Consider the following 19200-nt stretch of genomic DNA (forward strand, 5'->3'; position numbering starts at 1 on the left):
GAGGAAGATTTTTTTTGCAAAATTGCAGAAAAGTCAAGTCGCACACTTAGAGGGAGAAAGATTAACATTTCAGGTTGATGTGCTCACATTGAATTTCTTCCCATTGCTCTCTCCACAGATGCTGCATTACCCACCAGATATTGCCTGTATTCTCCACCTTTATTGCTTTAAAGTAACACCTCACTGATGGAAAAAATATGCATATGCAAAAAATGAAAACACGCAGTACCCAGCTGCAAAGTAAAAGTTCTAAACATTCCCAAAATTGGCTTAAATTCGCAAAGTTATCTTTAAGTCATGGCAGCTGAGAAATGTTAAATATATTTAGCATGTTAACATTTGAAGGATTATGGAGTGGGGAAGGAGGGGAAGGCAGGGTGCACATGGAGAAACAGTTCCTTTCAAAGGCTCAGCAGCAATCCATTTTTTTAAACCAACATAAGTTAGTTAATGTATTATCTATATGATTTCAAATGAACACACCTTTTTGATATCATGTAATAAAACGGAACTGCAGGTGCTGGTTTACACAATAAAATATAAAAGATAAAATATAAAATACTGGAGTGAGGACAGAGATGAGGAGGAATTACTTTAGTCAGAGGGTGGTGAATCTGTGGAATTAATTGCCACGGATGGCTGTGGAAGTCAAATCATTGGGTATTTTAAGCGGAGATTGACAGATTCTTGATTAGTAAGGGTGTAAAAGGTTTAGCGGAGAAGGCAGGAGAATGGGTTTGCGAGGGAAAGATAGATCAGCCATGGCTGAATGGCAGCGTAAACTCGATGGGCCAAATAGCCTAATTCTGCACCTATGACCTTTGAATTTATATGTCAGCGGGTCAGGCAGTATCACTGGAGAAAATGGATAGGTGACGCTTTGGGTCGGAACCCCTTCTGCAGTAGAAGATGCTGCCTGTACACCTTTTCTGATATCATGTTCATTAATATGAGAAAAGAGTTGTATTAATTGAGGTAAAATTTGGTTGCTGAATGGGTACAGAAATTATCATAAAAGGGCAAAGTGCTGGAGAGTATTTCAGAGGGTTAGGCAGCATCTCCGGAGAACATGGATAAGTGACGCTTGGGCCAGAAGAAGGGTTCAGACTGAAGAAGGGTGCCGACCTGAAAAGTCACCTATCTATGTTCTCCAGTGATGCTGTTGATACAATACAATACAATACCGTTTATTGTCATTTGAACCTCAAATGAAGTTCAAACAAAATTTGGTTTCTGCAGTCATGCAACAAGAAAAGAACCAAGACACACACCAACACAATTTACACAAACATCCATCACAGTGAATCTCCTCCTCGCTGTGATGGAAGGCAAAGTCTTGTCTCTCCCCTGCCCTCCATTCTTTTCCCGATGTCAAAGTCAAAGCCCCCGGCGGGCGATGGCAAATCCTGCGGCCATTAAGGCCGCGCCGGGCAATGCAAGGCCGAGCTCCGGGTCTTGACGTTGGAGCCCCCGGCGGGCGCTTGCAAGTCCCGCGCCGGGTGATGTAAGGCACCGCTCCGGGTCTTGATGTTGGAGCCCCAGGCGGGCGCAAGCAAGTCCCGCGCCGGGCGATGTAAGGCCCTGCTCCGGATCTTGATGTTGGAGCCCCCGGCGGGCGCTAGCAAGTCCCGCGGCCGTTAAAGCCGCGCCGGGCGATGTAAGGCCCTGCTCCAGGTCATTTTCAACCCCACAATTCGGGCGGGAGAAGTTGCCGCTGCGATTCAATGAAGTTCAAACGAGCCTCCGAGCTCCAGTCGGGTCGCAGCCGCGCTCCACCACAGCTCCTCCCGTTCTGAACTCGGCCAGCTCCGCGATGGTAGGTCCACAGGCTCCGCGACTGGAGCCTCCAGGTCATTCCGGTTGGAGGCCGTTCCATGGTGCTGGGTCCCAACGACAATGGAGACCCGACAGGGAAAAGGTGGGTCCCCCGTACAGGGAAGAGATTTAAAAGTTTCCCCCAACACCCCCACCCGCCACCCACACATACACAGTTAAAAACAATTTAAAAAAACACTACAAACTATACACTCAACGGGACAAAAAAAAAAGACAGACGGACTGCAGAGGCAGCTGCAACGTCGGTCGCTCCGCCCACTAGGACCCGCTCGCATCTGGGTTGGACCCGCTGAGTTACACCAGCCCATGTCATTTTGTACTTGGTATCTTCTTTTTTGGTAAACCAACATCTACAGTTCCATACGTTTCCATGCTGATAATATACTGCAATAATTCGCCACGGCCACCGCTCCAGACCTGCGCCCCGGCTTCTAGCCAACGCGGCTGGACAGGCAGAGCTGAGCTGGAGCCAGCACCTCCCTGCCGGCTGCAGGTCCGGGACAGCCAGCCCAGGGCCACCTTGGGACGGGGACACCTCAGCAGCAACTCATCAGCGCCCGCAGCGCCGGAGGCCCGAGTCCGGGCTCGACCCCGACCATGGACGAAACGCAGGCCTGCATACAACGCAGCACCACAGCTGCCGAGAATGTTTATAGCGAGTGACCTGTGACCTGGGCATGCGCATTCGGAATGCCGAACTCGCTTATGCAATTATGGAATAGTTTCAATTGCCCCAAAACAAAAATAAAATTATTCAATCCTGTTGCAGGGTCTCAATACCAAATGCCAGTAATTCTTCTCCCCATAACAGGAACAGCTTGACCCATCCACTGAGTTCATCCAGCAGTTTGTTTTTTACTCCAAATTCGAGCATCTGCAGTCGCTTGTGTCTCCAAAACAAAAGTTTATGCCTTTTTTTAAATAGATATTATTTCTGAGGCAAGTAAGATAGATTTAATTAGAAACTAGAACTTTTACTTTACTCATAACTAACGAGTAAATTCACCCTAATACATTTAGTCAATAGAAAACTTCAAATTATATGTTTATAAATATTATTGTCGCAAAGTTGCTCTTATATCCATTAAGTGATACATATACATCATTAGTTAATGTAACAAATATTAGATGCAGTAAAAGGATCAATTCTTCTTAAATTCTTAGCACTTTAAACTCTGTAGTAGCACATTGCATCTGAGGGTGCAACAGTTATTACTGATACTTAACGAAAATTACGTATCAAGGAACCATTCAATTTAGGAAGCAATGAATAAGTGTGCTGATCAAAAGCCCACTTCTCAGGTTTGCAATTTAATCACTATTTAAGGTTCCGTACTTGTAATTTAAAGATATAATCTCATCTGACTCTTGTGGGCAGGTTTAGGTGAAAGAGGGGGCAACAGGTCAAGGACCAGAAGACTATAAAAATACTTTTGTTTGTGTAGTTCAAGGGGAGGGAAGCAAACATCAAAGAGAAAATAAAGCAATACCTTTGCCAGCACTGCACTCCATTGTGTACAGGTAATCCATGTAGAAAGCCCCAAAACGCTGCACACCAGCTATCTCTGTGTATGTCTCCTGACAACAAAGTAAGACAAATAAAACTTAAGTTCCAAAAGGATGGAATTCAAAGATTACAACACTATACCTGAATAGCTATTTATATTTGCATAGCCATTACACAAAGACTTATCAGGGAAAGAGTATAGAGGTTATCTTAAGCATCCTCCAATTCAAGTAACTTGACATAATACAGGTTTTGCACAAGAGACCTACACAATTTGGGTTATTACTTGACCAGTTAATATATAATTTTAGTCACATCAAGAGTCAGTGAAGTCTAAGTAAATTGGTTTCCAAATGTAGCTTGCAAGTCAGTGATACTATTGCTATTTGTTAAAGCTTGGCATCTGTATTCAAGAAAACAATACAAATTCTGTCTATAAAAATCACAACAAAAATCCCCAAACATGAATATGAATTGTGGTCTATGTTCTAATCAGCAAAATTGTGCTTACAGCACTGCAAAAGAAGTGTTTTTCAATTAAATCACAATTATAACTGATAGTTTATAATAAAATTCATTCTCTTCTTTCTCTCTCTTTTATATTTTCCACCACACCCAGGTAAAATTCACTTTTAATTTTACAATACGGTTTATGGAAGAGAATATCCGTGGCTCAGATATTTTTGAATTATATTTGAAGATTGGGTACACACTCTACTGCCGTCCAGATTACTGAGCTAAACATCTGTGGCAGGTGAGTTACTGGAGATGATTCTGGAAGATAAGATATACAGTGCCCTCCATAATGATTGGGACAAAGACCCATCATTTATTTACTTGCCTCTGTACTCCACAATTTGAGTTTTGTAATAGAAAAATCACATGTGGTTAAAGTGCATATTGTCAGATTTTATTTAAGGGGATTTTTATACACTTTGGTTTCATGTAGAATGTAGAAATTACAGCTGTGTTTATACGTAGTCCCCCCCCCCCCCCCCCCATTTCAGGGCACCATAATGTTTGGGACACATGGCTTTACAGGCGTTTGTAATTGCTCAGGTGTGTTTAATTGTCTCCTTAATGCAGGTATAAGAGAGCTCGCAGCACCTTGTCTGTCCTCCAGTCTTTCCATCACCTTTGGAAACTTTTATTGCTGTTTATGAACACGAGGACCAAAGTTGTGCCAATGAAAGTCAAAGAAGCCATTATGAGACTGAGAAACAAGAATGAAACTGTTAGAGACATCAGCTTACCAAAATCAAGTGTTTGGAACATCATTAAGAAGAAAGAGAGCACTGGTGAGCTTACTAACCACAAAGGGACTGGCAGGCCAAGGAAGTCCTCCACAGCTGATGACAGTAGAATTCTCTCTATAATAAAGGAAAAACCCCAAACACCTGTCCAACAGATCAGAAACACTCTTGAGGAGTCAGGTGTGGATTTGCCAATAACCACTGTCTGCAGAAGACTTCATGAACAGAAATACAGAGGCTACACTGCAAGATGCAAACCACTGGTTAGCCGCAAAAATAGGATGGCCGGGTTACAGTTTGCCAAGATGTACTTAAAAGAGCGACCACAGTTCTGGAAAAAGGTCTTGTGGACAGATGAGACGAAGATTAACTTATATCAGAGTGATGGCAAGAGCAAAGTATGGAGGAGAGAAGGAACTGCCCAAGATCCAAAGTATACCACCTCATCTGTGAAACACGGTGGTTGGGGTGTTATGACCTGGCAATGAATGGCTGCTGAAGGTACTGGCTCACTTATCTTCATTGATGATACAACTGCTGATGGTAACAGCATACTGAATTCTTCTTCTTCTTCCTCTTCTTCTTGCATATGGCGTGCACAGCCAAAAGTTGTAGGACAACTTGATACTGAATTCTGAAGTGTATAGACACATCTTATCTGTTCCAAGTTCAAACAAATGCCTCAAAACTCATTGGCCTGCGGTTCATTCGACAGCAAGACAATGATCCCAAACATACAGGTGAAGCACAAAGGAGTTTTTCCAAATCTAAACAAGGTCAATTCTTGAGTGGCCAAGTCAATCACCCGATCTGAACCTAATTGAGCATGTCTTTTATCTGTGATTTTTTTTCTATTACTAATCTCAAATTGTGAAGCAAATAAATAAATGATGGGTCTTTGTCCCAAACATTATAGAGAGCACTGTATGTGCATTTGGATCGACAAGGGTTAAGTAGGGATAGTCAGCATGGTTACCCATTGTTCTCGCCATCTCAGCCCAGCTTCTCTGTAACTTAAAATTAATTTGTTTTCTCACTTCTCCAGTTCTCAAGAGTCAAGAATGTTTTGTTGTCATATGTACCAAAATGGAACAATGATCTCATGAAATATTTTCGACTTGAAACATATGCAGCAGTGGAGTTGCTGCCTTATAGCGCCAGAGACCCATGTTCAATCCTGATTATGGCTGCCTAGTTTTACGTTAGAGATAAAACATAAAAACTAACTAAAACCCCATAAATTAACACAATCCTACACACTGGGGACAATTTTTACCAAAGCCAAGTAACCTACAAACCTGTATGTCTTTGGAATGTGGGAGGAAACTGGAGCACAAACTCTGTACAGACAGTATCTGTAGTCAGGATTAAACCCAGCTCTGGCGCTGTGAGGCACCAACTCTACCGCTGCACCATTGTGTTTTCTGTGCCAAGTTTGTATGTTCTCACTGTGACCGCGTGGGTTTTCTCCGAGTGTTCCAGTTCCACATTCCAAAGACATGCAGGTTTATTGGTTAATTTCCTTCTGTAAATTGCCCCTAGTGCATTGGATAGAACTAGTGTATGGGTGATCACTGGTCGGCACAGACATGGTGGGCCGAAGGGCCTGTTTCCACACTGCCACACTGTATCGCTAAACTACACTAAAGCTGCTCTATTCATCATTGCTGGTTGGCATGCTGAGCATTGTTTATGTCTTTCCCTGAATCTCTTGTTGTTCAGAAGATTATACCTCTGACATTTCCTCCATATATTTCCTTCAGCAACTAGGATGCAGCCAATCAGGACAAAAATATTTATCCACTTTAAATGCAGGTTATGGTCCCTCCTTTTGCCCCTTATAAAAAGCGAGTTTGAGTAACTGTGAAGAGGACTGTTAGTAATTTCAAACAAGACAATGAAAGAAATCTGATAGAGAAGTAGCAAAGATAGACACAAAAAGCTGGAGTAACTCAGCGGGACAGGCAGCATCTCTGGAGAGAAGGAATGGGTGACATTTTGGGTCGAGACCCTTCTTCAGACCTTCCTACACAGAGAAATAGCAGGCATATTAGGAGAAAGATTGGGCAAATAATGTGGATACAAAATGTTTTTTTAAAAAAGGCAGAGGAATAGGATTTTAATTATTAAAATGAGGACAGAACTAAGATCCAGTTTTGGACAAATTCCTGTGAACGAATGTCAAAGTCATGCAAGGGACACAGAAGAAATTAATTAAAACAAACCCAAAAACCGTTTCTGTTATTTGTCACTCAGAGTCATTAAAATTCAAGCCACCTTTCATTGCAGCAATATCAGCATTAAAAATAATCAATTTTGTTAAGTAAATAGGTAAAAACTCTTTCCAATTTATGTCAGTAAGTACAGGAAAAATGCTAACAAAGAAAAAAAAACGTTTTTAAATTTTTGAGCTTATCTGGAATAGAGTAAGACAGTATGAATGAATGTGGAAAGTGAATGGAAATATTTAAAGATTTTTTATCTGGAATAGATCCAGACAATCTGAATTAATGTAGAAAGTGAATGGAAATATTTAAAGATCTATCTTAAAAGGAAGATGCACATGGCTATGCAGGGAATGGAAGGATATGGATTACATGCAGGCAGATAAAAGTTGGTCTTGGCATCATGTTTGGCGCTGACATTGTGAACTGAAAGGCCTTTTCCTGTACTGTACTATTCTATGTTCTATATTCTATAAAATGTAGACATTATTTATGAGATAAAATTATAATACTGCATTCCGGGTGATAGTTAACTTTTAAAGTAAATGTTTATTTTGTAATTCGCAGCCTATGTTAAAAATATTCAAATTCCCAATTTGGTGTCTCATCGAACATGGCTGCATTTTACATATGTATATGATAGCCATGTGTTAAAACGAAACCTCAAAATACTCAAGACTCTCAAGCAGCAACTGCAGATAGAGTCAACATTTAGACTGAACCTAATTCTGAGAAAGCACAACTACCAAACAAGTTGATGGAGAACGAAGGAACTGCAGTGCTGGTTTACAATAAAAAGACATAAAGGGCTGTAGAAACCCAATGGATCAGGTAGCATCTTGGAAGAACATGGATAGGTGAAGTTTCGGATCAGGTAGCATCTTGGAAGAACATGGATAGGTGAAGTTTCGGATCAGGTAGCATCTTGGAAGAACATGGATAGGTGAAGGTTTGGGTCAGGACCCTTCTTCAGACTGATTGTGGTGGGGGATGGGGGGATCTGGAAGCGAAGAAGAGGCAGTGCAAAACATGACAAGTGAAAAGTGGATGTTAATTCTGTGTTAGAAGAACATTGCAGGTTTGTTGAGGATTTCCAACAATTTATTATAATTTCACAATTGTAACATCTGTCAGATTGATGGCATCACAAACGCCTGTTTGTCATCATCTCTTCAGCATGAGATGAGGACTTTAGTCACTCTGCTGTTGGAAGAATGTCATTAAACTGGAAAGAGTGCAGAGAAAATCTAGAAGACTTATTATACTTCTTATATGCTCATGATTGTGCAGCCAAATACCAATCCAACTCAATTTTTAAGTTTGCAGATGACGCTACCATAGTGGGTGGATATCAAATAGTGATAAGCCAGAGGGCGACACAGTGGTGCAGCGAAAGTTGCTGCCTTACAGTGCCAGAGACCCAGGTACGATCCTGACTATGGATGCTTGCCTTACGGAGTTTGTACGTTCTCCCCATGATCTGCTTGGGATTTCTCCAGAATCTCCAGTTTCCTCCCACAATCCAAAGATATACAGGTTTGTAGGTTAATTGGCTTGGTATAATTGTAAAATTGTCCATCGTGTGTGTAGGATAGTGTTAGTGTGCAGGATTGCTAGTCGGCGTGGACCCTGTGGGCCAAAGGGCCTGTTTCTGCGCTGTATCTCCAAACTAATCTAACCTAAAAGTACAGGGTAGGAGATTGAGAACCTCATAACCTAGTGCCAAGACAGCAACCTCTCCCTCAATGTCAGCAAGACAAAGGAGTATGTGACTGACTTCAGGAAGCGAAGGCTCCGAAGTGGAGACCTTCAAATTCTTCGGAATAAATATCACCAGTAATTTGGCCTGGACCAGCCACAAAGCTATGGCCAAGAAAGCACACCAATGCTTCTGCTTCACTCAGCAGGCCAAGGAAGTTCAGCATGTACCCAACAACCTTCACCAACTTCTTCAGACAAGTAGTAGCACGCATTTTATTGGGATGGATCACAGCATGGTTTGGGAACAGCTCCATCCAAGACCACAAGAAATTGCAGAGAGTTGAGGACATAGTCCAGAACATTACGCAAGCCAACCCCCCTTCCATTGACACCATCTGCACTTCACGCTGCCTCGGCAAGGCCACCAGAATAATCATGGACCTGTCTTACCCAGTCACTCCCTCATCTCCCATTAGGCAAGAGGTACAGAAGTTTGAAAACACATACCTCCAGATTCAGGGATAGTGACTTTCTGGCTATTGTCAGGCAACTGAACCAGTGAGGTCCTGACCTCCCATCTACCTCAATGGAGACCTCTGAACTACCTTTATAGAGGTGTATAAAATCATGGGGGGCACTGATAGGGTGAATGCACAGTGTATTTTTCACAGAGTAGGAGAATCAAGACCCAAAGGATACAGTGTGTAGGCAGGAACTGCAGATGTTAGTTTACACCAATGATAGACACAAAGTGCTGGAGTAACTCAGCGGGTCAGGCACCATCTCTGGAAAAAAGACCTATTGCTTTTCTCCAGAAATGCTGCCTGGCCCGCTGAGTTACTCCAGCACTTTGTGTCTACCAAATGGCATAGGTTTAAGGAGAGAGGGCCAAGATTTAATAGGAAACTGAGGGGAAACTTTTTCACTCAGAGGTTGGTGGATATATGGAATGATCCACAAGAGGGATTTGAGGAAAGTACTAGAACAGCATTTAAAATATACTTTTACAGGTACATGGATAAGAAAGGTTTAGAGGGATATGGGCCAAATGCAGGCAAATGGGACTAGCTTAGATGGGGCATTTTGGTTGGCATGGATGAGCTTGGCCAAAGGGCCAACTTCCGTGCTGTATGACTCTATGACTTGTTTGAGATGAAAATATTTCAAACACTGCACCCAGATGCTGGAATAGAATGTGACATTCATTTTCTACACATTTATGCATCTTGTATCCTGATTAAGCACTACATTCCAAGCTTTTATGCAAAGGAATACAGCCAGCCACAACAATGGAAACATGGGCAGAGTTCCAATGACTTTTACAATCCTGGCTCTGATATTAATGGTAAGTCAGTGAAGAATTAAAATCATATTTGATAATAAAAATGAAATAATATTTTAAAGCAGCTCAAATAATAAACATAAAACCCAGATTGAACAGACTGATAGTCTTTTCTCCAGCTAAAGTAAGAACAAGAGATAATCTGACAGCAATCTTTCAGATTCAAAGAGTTGACAGGGTGGGGTAGACTGGAGGGGGGGGGGGGGGGGAGATATTTCCTCATAGTGGAACCAACATTACAAGCCAGAAAGATAATCACTAATAGCGTAATAGCAAATTCAGAAGGGACATCCTTTCCCAGATGGTAACTACAATATGGAACCCATTACCACCAGAGGCAGTTGAAGTGAATAGCGTAGATGCACATATGAGAAGATGGATAAGTATACCCACAGCTGCATTTTAACTCAAACAATAGCAATGTTTCTTTGAAATACATCCCGAACAGTGTGGGTTCTGGCAACACATCCACAATGGATTAGGAAAAATGTGTTATCTCAAAAAAGCTGGACTGAGGGGAAACGCCTTCCTACACCCTCTAGCGATAAATTTTGAACAGACTCACCCGAGTTCAAGATGCAGATACCGGCTACAGCAGGAGAAGGCAGGAAAATGGGGTTGAGAGGGAAAAGATTAGCCATGAGGCAAATGTTGTGCCTATATTTAAGAAAAGCTGCAGGTAAAAGCCTGGGAACTACGGGCCAGTGGGTCTAATATCTGTGGTCAGGAAGTTACTGGAGAGTATTCTGAGGGATAAGAGATACATGCATTTAGATTGACACAGACTGATTGGGGACAGTCAGCACGGTATTGTACATGGGACATCATGTCTCACAAATCTGATTGAGTTTTTTGAAGATGTGACCAAAAAGGTTGATGAGGGCAGAGCTGTAGACGTATATATGGATTTCAGCAGGGCATTTGACAAGGTTCCACATGGTAGAATGCTCTGGAAGGTTAGATCATGGGATACAAGGAGAGATAGCTTACTGGATTGAAAATTGGCCATGGAAGGAAGCTGAGAGTGATGGTGGAAGGATGCTTTTTGGACTGGAGGCCTGTGACTAGTGGTATGTCTCAGGGTTCGGTGCTGAGCCCATTGCTGTTTGTCATCTATATCAATGATCTGAATATACAAGGCAAGATTAGCAAGTTTTCAGATTACACTAACGGGAGTGGTATTGTAGAGAATGAAGATGGTTGCCTGAGGAGGTAGTTGAAGCAGGAATTATCATAAAGTTGGACAGGTATGTGGATAGGATGGGTTTAGAGGGACGTAGGCCAAGCACGGCCAGATGGGACTAGTGCAGATGGGGCATGTTGGTCAGCGTGGGCAAGTTGGGCCAGATGGTCTGTTTCCACATTGTACTGTACGACTATGTTTCGAATGGCAGAGCAGATTTCATGGGCCAAATGGCTTAATTCAGTCCCCAGGCCCTTATGGTCTTATAGTCAATGACAATAAACCCAAGTTTCTTGCATTTTGCTTCCATCACTAAAATGTCAACTGATTGCAAATAACACAAAATGGGAAGTAGGAGCATCTACTTCATTGAAGATAACCATGGCTGATCCTATCCAACATTGCACCAGCCTGACACCCACAAGCCCACAATTCTTCATCCTGAATGGGTCCAGTAACTGAGTGCACACCCGTCTCTATGGAGGCAAATTCCTAAGACTCACAGCCCTCTGGCACAGGAAATTTCTTAGCTGTCTAAAGATTTGTAAAAATAGCATTGGCTCTGAAATTACCTTCATAAATGTATCTGCCTATATCTCTCTCCTCTTTATGGCGCTCCTTCAACTTACCTCTTTGACTAGGCTTTGGATTTGCAATAATACTTCCTTGGTGGCTTTAAAATATTGCTGGTATAAAACTTGAAACATTTTACCATGTTAAAGATGTAGAAATAGAAATGTACCACTGGTGTACCACTATTAGAATGGGATATTGGGACTGACTGGACAGCTATCAAAATATTGCAGGATATTTTTAAGGCAGAGTTCGACTGATTCTTATTAGTAAGGGTGTCCGGGGTTATGGGGAGAAGGCAGGAGAATTGTGTTGAGAGGGAAAAATAGATCAGCAATCAATAGAAAAATAGATTGAATGGTGGAGTATGCTTGATGGGCCCAATTACCTAATTCTGCTCCGAGAATTTACAAAATTACGATGAGATCATCCAATCATCACCTGAGACTGGACCTGGATCTTTGGGACCCACCCATTTGCCAAGCCTGAAGCAATAGATGCCTCAGTGAGTGGTCCAGGACAATGTTGTGCCTGTTGGTGCTTCTGAGCCTTAGTCCAGGTTCATGCTCTGATCTTGACACCAGCGTACTGTGGTGAGCACCGTTCGGGCCCCCTAAAATAAGTATGTTACTGGACTTATCAGGATTGTCTCTGTGTAACAATGGATAAAGAAACGAGTGTAATGTATTCATGCATATTCATGTATATGTTAATGAGTTGGTGTTCAATATAAGTAGGGAATGTTGGGTAATAAATCTCTCTCGCGTGATCCAGGCAACCAGTGTGTAAATAGTTATTCACGCTGCCGTCTGGAATATAACAAAATTGGCGACCAGGATGATGTAGAGTTTGTGAACTCATCCTTTAAAAACAGTGCAGGACTGTTTTGCAACATGCGGAGAGGTCGTGATTGAAACAAATAAGGCTGTTTGCGAACGCATGAAAGCGTTTCTGCTCACGGAGATCGGTCCTGAGCTGTATGGCACACTCGTGAATCTCTTTACACACATAAAGGCAAAAGACATGCCATTCAATGTCATTATGAAGAAGTTGGAGGAGCACTTCAACCCAAAGCCTCTGGAAATTGCAGAAAGCTATAAATTCGACACTAGAAACCAGGAGAAGAATGAGGCAAGCAATGAGTATAGTGTTGTCTTGAAAAAATTAACTTTGCACTATAACTTTGGTACCTTTCTTTGTTTGTTTGACATATTTGTTTGTGGTCTAGTGGTTGAACGAATTCAGTCCAAACTCATGAACACTCTGGATCTTACATTCGAGAAAGCATGCAAGATTGCTACCACAATGGAGATGGCATCAAAGAATGCTCGCGAGTTACGTCCACCACGGACTGCATTGGCCGTTTGCAGCCACTAGGCAGTGCCAATGGCCAAACCAAGAGGCGCTAAACCAAAACCAAAGTATGTCGGGAGCCGAGTTTAGCCAGTTGTTATCGTTGCAACGGTAATCACTCATCCCAATTTTGTCAGTTCAAAATGGCCAAGTGTTATAACTGCCATAAGAAAGGCCATATCGGCTCAGAATGTCGGGCCAAGCTTAAAACAGGAACCCAACAACCTGCAGGAAACAAGTGACAACACCAGAAAGGGGTTCATAACTTGTAGATGAACCCACATAGAAATGAACTTGGGTTGTTCACCATTTATGCAACCAACATCGATAAGCCTACAACCTGCCAAGGTAAGGACTTTCGAACTAAACTATTGATTGATGAACAGTTAATCGATATGTGTATTGACACGGCGGCAGATTGTTCGGTCATGAGCAAAGACCTGTACGAAACAAAGTTCCCACAGACACCATTGTTTGAGAGTAAGGTCAAGCTGAGAACTGAGGACTCGGGCGAAGTTTTGGAGACATGCGGACAAATGAACTATAAAGTTCAGCATAATGGCCAGTCAGTAACATTGCCCATCATAGTGGTCAGCTACAGAAATAAACCAACCCTCCTTGGAAAGGATTGGCTGAGTAGAATAGAGTTAGACTGGAAGAACATTTTCAGCGTCGATTTGTCCAAATCACGTCTTGAAATCGTCATAAGCAAACATGCAGAAATTTTTGCCGACAGTTACACGGAAATAACAGGGTACTCTGCACACATTCGACTTAAGCAAGATGTGAAACCTGTGTATTATCAACCAAGACCTGTACCATATGCATTAAAGCAACAAGTGGAGGAAAAATTTGACAGTTAGAGCAGAATGGAGTACTCGTGAAGACTGACCAGAGTAACTGGGCAACGCCAATTGTGGTCGTACCCAAGGCCGACAAAACTGTTAGACTATGCGGTAACTACAAAGTCACAATCGACCAAGCCGATGACGACGAACAATATCCGTTACCAACCTCGCAAGATCTGTATGCAGGACTCAGCGGTGCAAGTCTTCACTAAACTGGATTTGTCTCACGCTTACGCCCAACTCAATGTCGACAAGGAAAGTCAGCGGTACTTGACTATCAACACACATAAGGGCTAGTATTCATACACAAAGCTGCCTTATGGTGTGAAATACTCCCCGAAAATTTTTCAGTCTGTAATAGACAAAATGTTACAAGGCATTCCGCACTGTGTGTGCAACCAGGATGACCTACTGATATTCACAGAGGGCATGGTAGAACATCTGGAAATCCTCGAGCAAGTTCTCACACGACTGAACTGCCACAATGTTAAATTGCGACAATGCAAAAGTGCATTTGTGCAGTCAGAGGTGGTCTACCTTGGACTCAAAGTAGATGCCAACGGACTTCGCCCTGTGAAGGCAAAAGTGGAAGCAATACTGAATGCTCCAAAACCCAACAATGTGTCAGAGCTATGATCATTCCTTGGGATGGTGCAGTTCTATGCATGATTCCTTCCAGATTTAGCAACTGTGCTAAAGCCACTACTTCATCTGCTACAAAAAGATGTCAAATGGACATGGGGAATGGAACAGCAACGTGCCTATGACATTTGCAAGGAAAACTTGACAAGTGACAAACTCCTTGTTCACTACGATATGACACGCGAGATGAAACTTGCTTGTAATGCTTCAAGTTATGGTGTAGGGGCAGTAATCTCCCACGTAATGAATGAGGGACAGGAAAAGCTTATTGCTTTTGCATCCCGCACCCTATCACCAAGCGAACGCAATTATGCACAGATAGAAAAGGAAGCACTCCGCATCATGTTCGGAAACAAGAAATTCCACCAGTTTCTTCTCGGCAGACCATTCAGCCTAGTGACTGATCACAAGCCACTACCAGTGATACTTGGTCCCATCAGCTATACCTTCCACATAAGCATCAAGGATGCAGCGCTGGGCAATTTTGCTGTCCCAGTATGACTACAAGGTTGAATACAGAAGCTCCAAGTGCAACGCAGTTACAGATGCATTGTCCATGTTGCCCCATGAGAACTCTGACGTGGGAAGTGAGAACTCAATCTACATACTTCAATTTGTAGATGAAGACTTTCCAGTGACTGCAACAGAAATTGCAGCAAAAACAGAGAAAGATACTGTGCTGAAGAGGGTCTATAAACAGACATTGAACCGTTGGACTGAAATCGATAGTGAACTATAACAACCTATTGCACTTTAACTGTTTACTGATGTGTGTATATATATATATACCAGACCAAGTTGGGTCTGCACCCCCAACGCAGCCGTTCCCTACCCGTAGCCCCCACGGGAGACGTGGTCCTCCAACTCAAGCGGCTCAGGAATCAGCAGTGCGGCTGTTTTTAAATGGCGTCTTTGAGGCAAAAATGAGTGTGGGTGGGGGGGGGGGAGAAGGATTTTATTAAAAATGTGTACATAAACACGACACCATTTAATGAGGAGTGGATACTTGGAATGAAAAGTGAAATCTCCACCGAAATGGAAAAAAACTCGGCATTTCTGGGTCTGACGTTGGCGTAGCAACGAAACAAAGGCTGGCAGCCACAAGTCAGAAACACACACAGCTATATATGTATATATATATATATATATATAAAATATATATTCTATGGTATATGGACACACTGATCTGATCTGTATTTATGACTACAATATCCTGTTGTGCTGCAGCAATGCAAGAATTTCATTGTCTTATCTGAGACACATGACAATAAACTCTCTTGACTTGACTTGGATTGAATTCAGTACTGAACTCAGAGCTGAAGCCTTTCCATAATCGACACCATGAATTATCATGTGAGCAGGGATGCATTAAGTGGGGTTACAGAGTGGTTGTACCAGAGTCTTTGAGAAACAAAATTATGAATGAACTTCATGCTCAACATCCTGGCATAGTAAGCATGAAGTCAATTGCCAGAAGTTTTGTGTATTGGCCTGGTATTGACAGTGACATCAAGTCACTGGTGAGCAAATGTAGCGTCTGCCAAAATTGCCGGAGTAAACCACCAAAAACACCACTGCAACCCTGGTCATGGCCAAGTAGACCTTTTCAGAGAGTTCATGTAGATTTTTGTGAAAAGGGTAATGATCACTGTCTGGTACCAGTAGATAGTCATTCCAAATGGATTGAGGTTAAGCATATGGGGTCAAGCACCACTGCTGAGTGTACCATAGATGAGTTGATATCAATTTTTGCATGCCATGGTTTACCGGAAGAACTTGTTTCTGATAACGGGCCTCAGTTTTATTCAGAACGGTTCAAAGAGTTCATGCAGCGGAATGGTGTAAAACACACATTTGTTCCCCCATACCATCCAGCCTCCAATGGAGCGGCAGAAAGGTCTGTTAGAATTGTCAAAGATGCTCTCAAGAAACAGGTTTTGCAGGGTAGTTCAAAGCTCAGCATGAAACATCGTTTGGCTAATTTCTAGCTGAAGTACAGAACCACACAATATACAACGGGTTACTCACCTGCAGAACTGTTGATGAAGAGAAGGCTAAGAATACGCCTAAGTCTAGTTCAACCCAATTTGGCCTTGAAAGTTGAGCAAAAACAGTTAAGTCAAAAACGCCATTTTGATTCCCACAAAAAGAAGAGGAACTTCAAGCCAGATGAGCATGTTCATGTTCTCAGTCCTCCCAACAAGTCCAATCGAGACAAATGGAATGTTGGGGAAATAGTGGAAGTGTGTGGAACAAAAAGATACTTAGTTGAAGTTGGAGATACGATCAAAAGTGTTCATGTTGATTAAATGATTCCAGCCAAAGATGAACCAAAAACTGAGCACGAAATCCTAATCCCCGTGTTTTTATCTGAAAGTGAGTTGGAAGAGACCACTGTGATTGAACCACAAAGTTCAGTTGGTACAGACAAAGAAACAGATTCCTCTGGTCAAAGTCAGGGTACTAAAACAGAGCCAAACAAGCCTGCAGTTGAGTCAACACCTAAACCTGTTACACTTGTTACTGTTAGACGATCAGGCAGAATCCGTAAACCAGTAGTCAGGTTTGGTTTGTAAGCTAAATAACTCACTGCACAAGTAAAACAAAAATGTGTAGATATGTAAAATACATGTATTATGTTATCATTTAGAATTTCATGAATACTGGTTAAAATCGAGTATCAGAATAACAAAATTGTAACTGAGTACTTAGATTTAATACTTAAAAAAAGGAGAGCAGTATCAGGTAATCATGCATATTCATGGATATATTCATGAGTTGGTGTTCAATCCTCTGGTTCTCGATTCCTTTACTCTGGACAAAAGACACCCTGTGTTTACCCAATCTATTCCACTCATGATTTTGGACACTTGGTAAAATGTTTGAAAATTATTGTAAGAATACCTTGAAATTATGTACTCCACAGAGGAAATGAGTCAGGCTGAGCAGAAGCAAACGCATTAAAATATATCTATCTATCTATTATATAAAAGTCTGTGCCTGTCGCCTGCGGTCCGTCCGGCTGCCTTTCTGCCTTTTGATTCGTTCCCATCGTGTGATGTCACAATGCCCAATGCTTGCAGATGTCCAATCGCAATGCCCAATGCTCGCAGATGTCCAATCGGAATGGATCCATTTACATGTACGGCTTCCAGCTGCATTTCTTCCTTTGATTCGCTGCAACTCCGAAACCAGACGCAGAATCGCCGACATCTTTTCCATTTCGGTAGAGATTTCACTTTTCTTTCTAAGTATCCGCTCCTCATTACATTTCGTCGTGTTTAAGTACACGTTTTTAATCAAATCCTTCACCCACCCCCCCCCCCCCCCCCCCCAATATTTCAAAAATAAACTGGCTTCTCACCCATAGAATCAGCACCAGCCCCAGCCCATGGTGAACGTTCCATCGTGTGATGTCACAATGCCTGATGCTCACAGATGTCCAATCGGAATGGATTCATTTACATATGCCTTTGCAGGAGCACCAGCCCCTGGTGAACGTTCCATCGTGTGATGTCACAATGCCCAATGCTCAAATACATTGTTGCCATAGAGGGAGTGCAGAGAAGGTTCACCAGACTGATTCCTAGAATGTCAGGATTTTCAAATGAAGAAAGACTGGATAGACTCGCCTTGTACTCGCTAGATTTTAGAAGATTGAGGGGGTATCTTATAGAAACTTACAAAATTCTTAAGGGGTTGGACAGGCTAGATGCAGGAAGATTATTCCGGATATTGGGGAAGACCAGAACAAGGGGTCACAGTTTAAGGATAAGGGGGAAATCCTTTATGACAGAGATGAGAAAAACATTTTTCACACAGAGAGTGGTGAATCTCTGGAATTCACTGGCACAGAAGGTAGTTGAGGCCTGTTCATTGGCTGTATTTAAGAGGGAGTTAGATGTGGCCCCTGTGCCTAAAGGGATCAGGGGGTATGGAGAGAAGGCAGGTACAGGATACTGAGTTGGATGATCAGCCATGATCATATTGAATGGTGGTGCAGGCTAGAAGGGCCGAATGGCCTTCTCCTGCACTTAATTTCTATGCTTCTATGTTTCCCTCTCCTCACCCCTCTCCCTCTCCCACCCATCCCTCTCTCCCCACCCTCCTTCCCTCTCTACCACCACCCCCTTAACCCTACCCCTCTGTCCCTCTTTCACTACTCCTCCCTCACCACTCTTCCACTTCTATCCCCTTACCCGACGCCTCTCCCTCCCCCACCCCTCTCTCTTCCGCTCCCTTCCCCTCTCTCCCCCACCCCTTCCCCTACCCCTCTGTCACTCTTCCACCACTCCCCCGTCCCTCTTCTACCAGTCCCGCTACCCCTCTACCCCGCCCTCCCTCCCCACTCTTCCACTTCCCTCCCACTCTCTCCTCTCCCTCTCCTCACCCTTCTCCCATCCCTCTCTCCCCCACCCCCTTCCCTCTCTACCCCACCCCCTTCCCTCTCTCCCCCCACCCCCTTCCCCCTATCCCTGTCCCTCTTCCATCACTCCCGCTACCCCTCTCCTCCTCCCTCCCCACTCTTCCACTTCTCTCCCCCTTCCCCTCCACTATCCCTCCCCACTCTTTCCCCTCTCTCCCCCCACCCCTCTCCCCATCCCTCCCTCCTCCCCTCCCTCCCCATCCCCCCTCCCCCACATCTCTCTCCCCATCTCTCACCCCCTACCCCGCTCTCCTTTCCCTCCAAAATCTATCCCGTTTGCTCCTCCTCCTCTCCCCTCCCTCCCCTCTTCT

At 43.1% G+C, this 19200-nt stretch overlaps 1 protein-coding gene across 6 annotated transcripts in view; it reads right to left on the minus strand.

The window, feature by feature from the left end:
- The window catches only part of vps13b (vacuolar protein sorting 13 homolog B), an 806769-nt gene that overhangs the window by 644720 nt on the left and 142849 nt on the right, over positions 1–19200 (minus strand). For all 6 annotated transcript variants that reach the window (XM_033019455.1, XM_033019454.1, XM_033019453.1 and 3 more), the window contains exon 12: positions 3327–3414. In XM_033019455.1, coding sequence (XP_032875346.1) covers positions 3327–3414 — 88 coding nt within the window. The remainder of the gene's footprint in view (positions 1–3326; positions 3415–19200) is intronic.

Source organism: Amblyraja radiata, chromosome 4 (genome assembly GCF_010909765.2).
Source record: "Amblyraja radiata isolate CabotCenter1 chromosome 4, sAmbRad1.1.pri, whole genome shotgun sequence".
NCBI lineage: Eukaryota > Metazoa > Chordata > Chondrichthyes > Rajiformes > Rajidae > Amblyraja > Amblyraja radiata.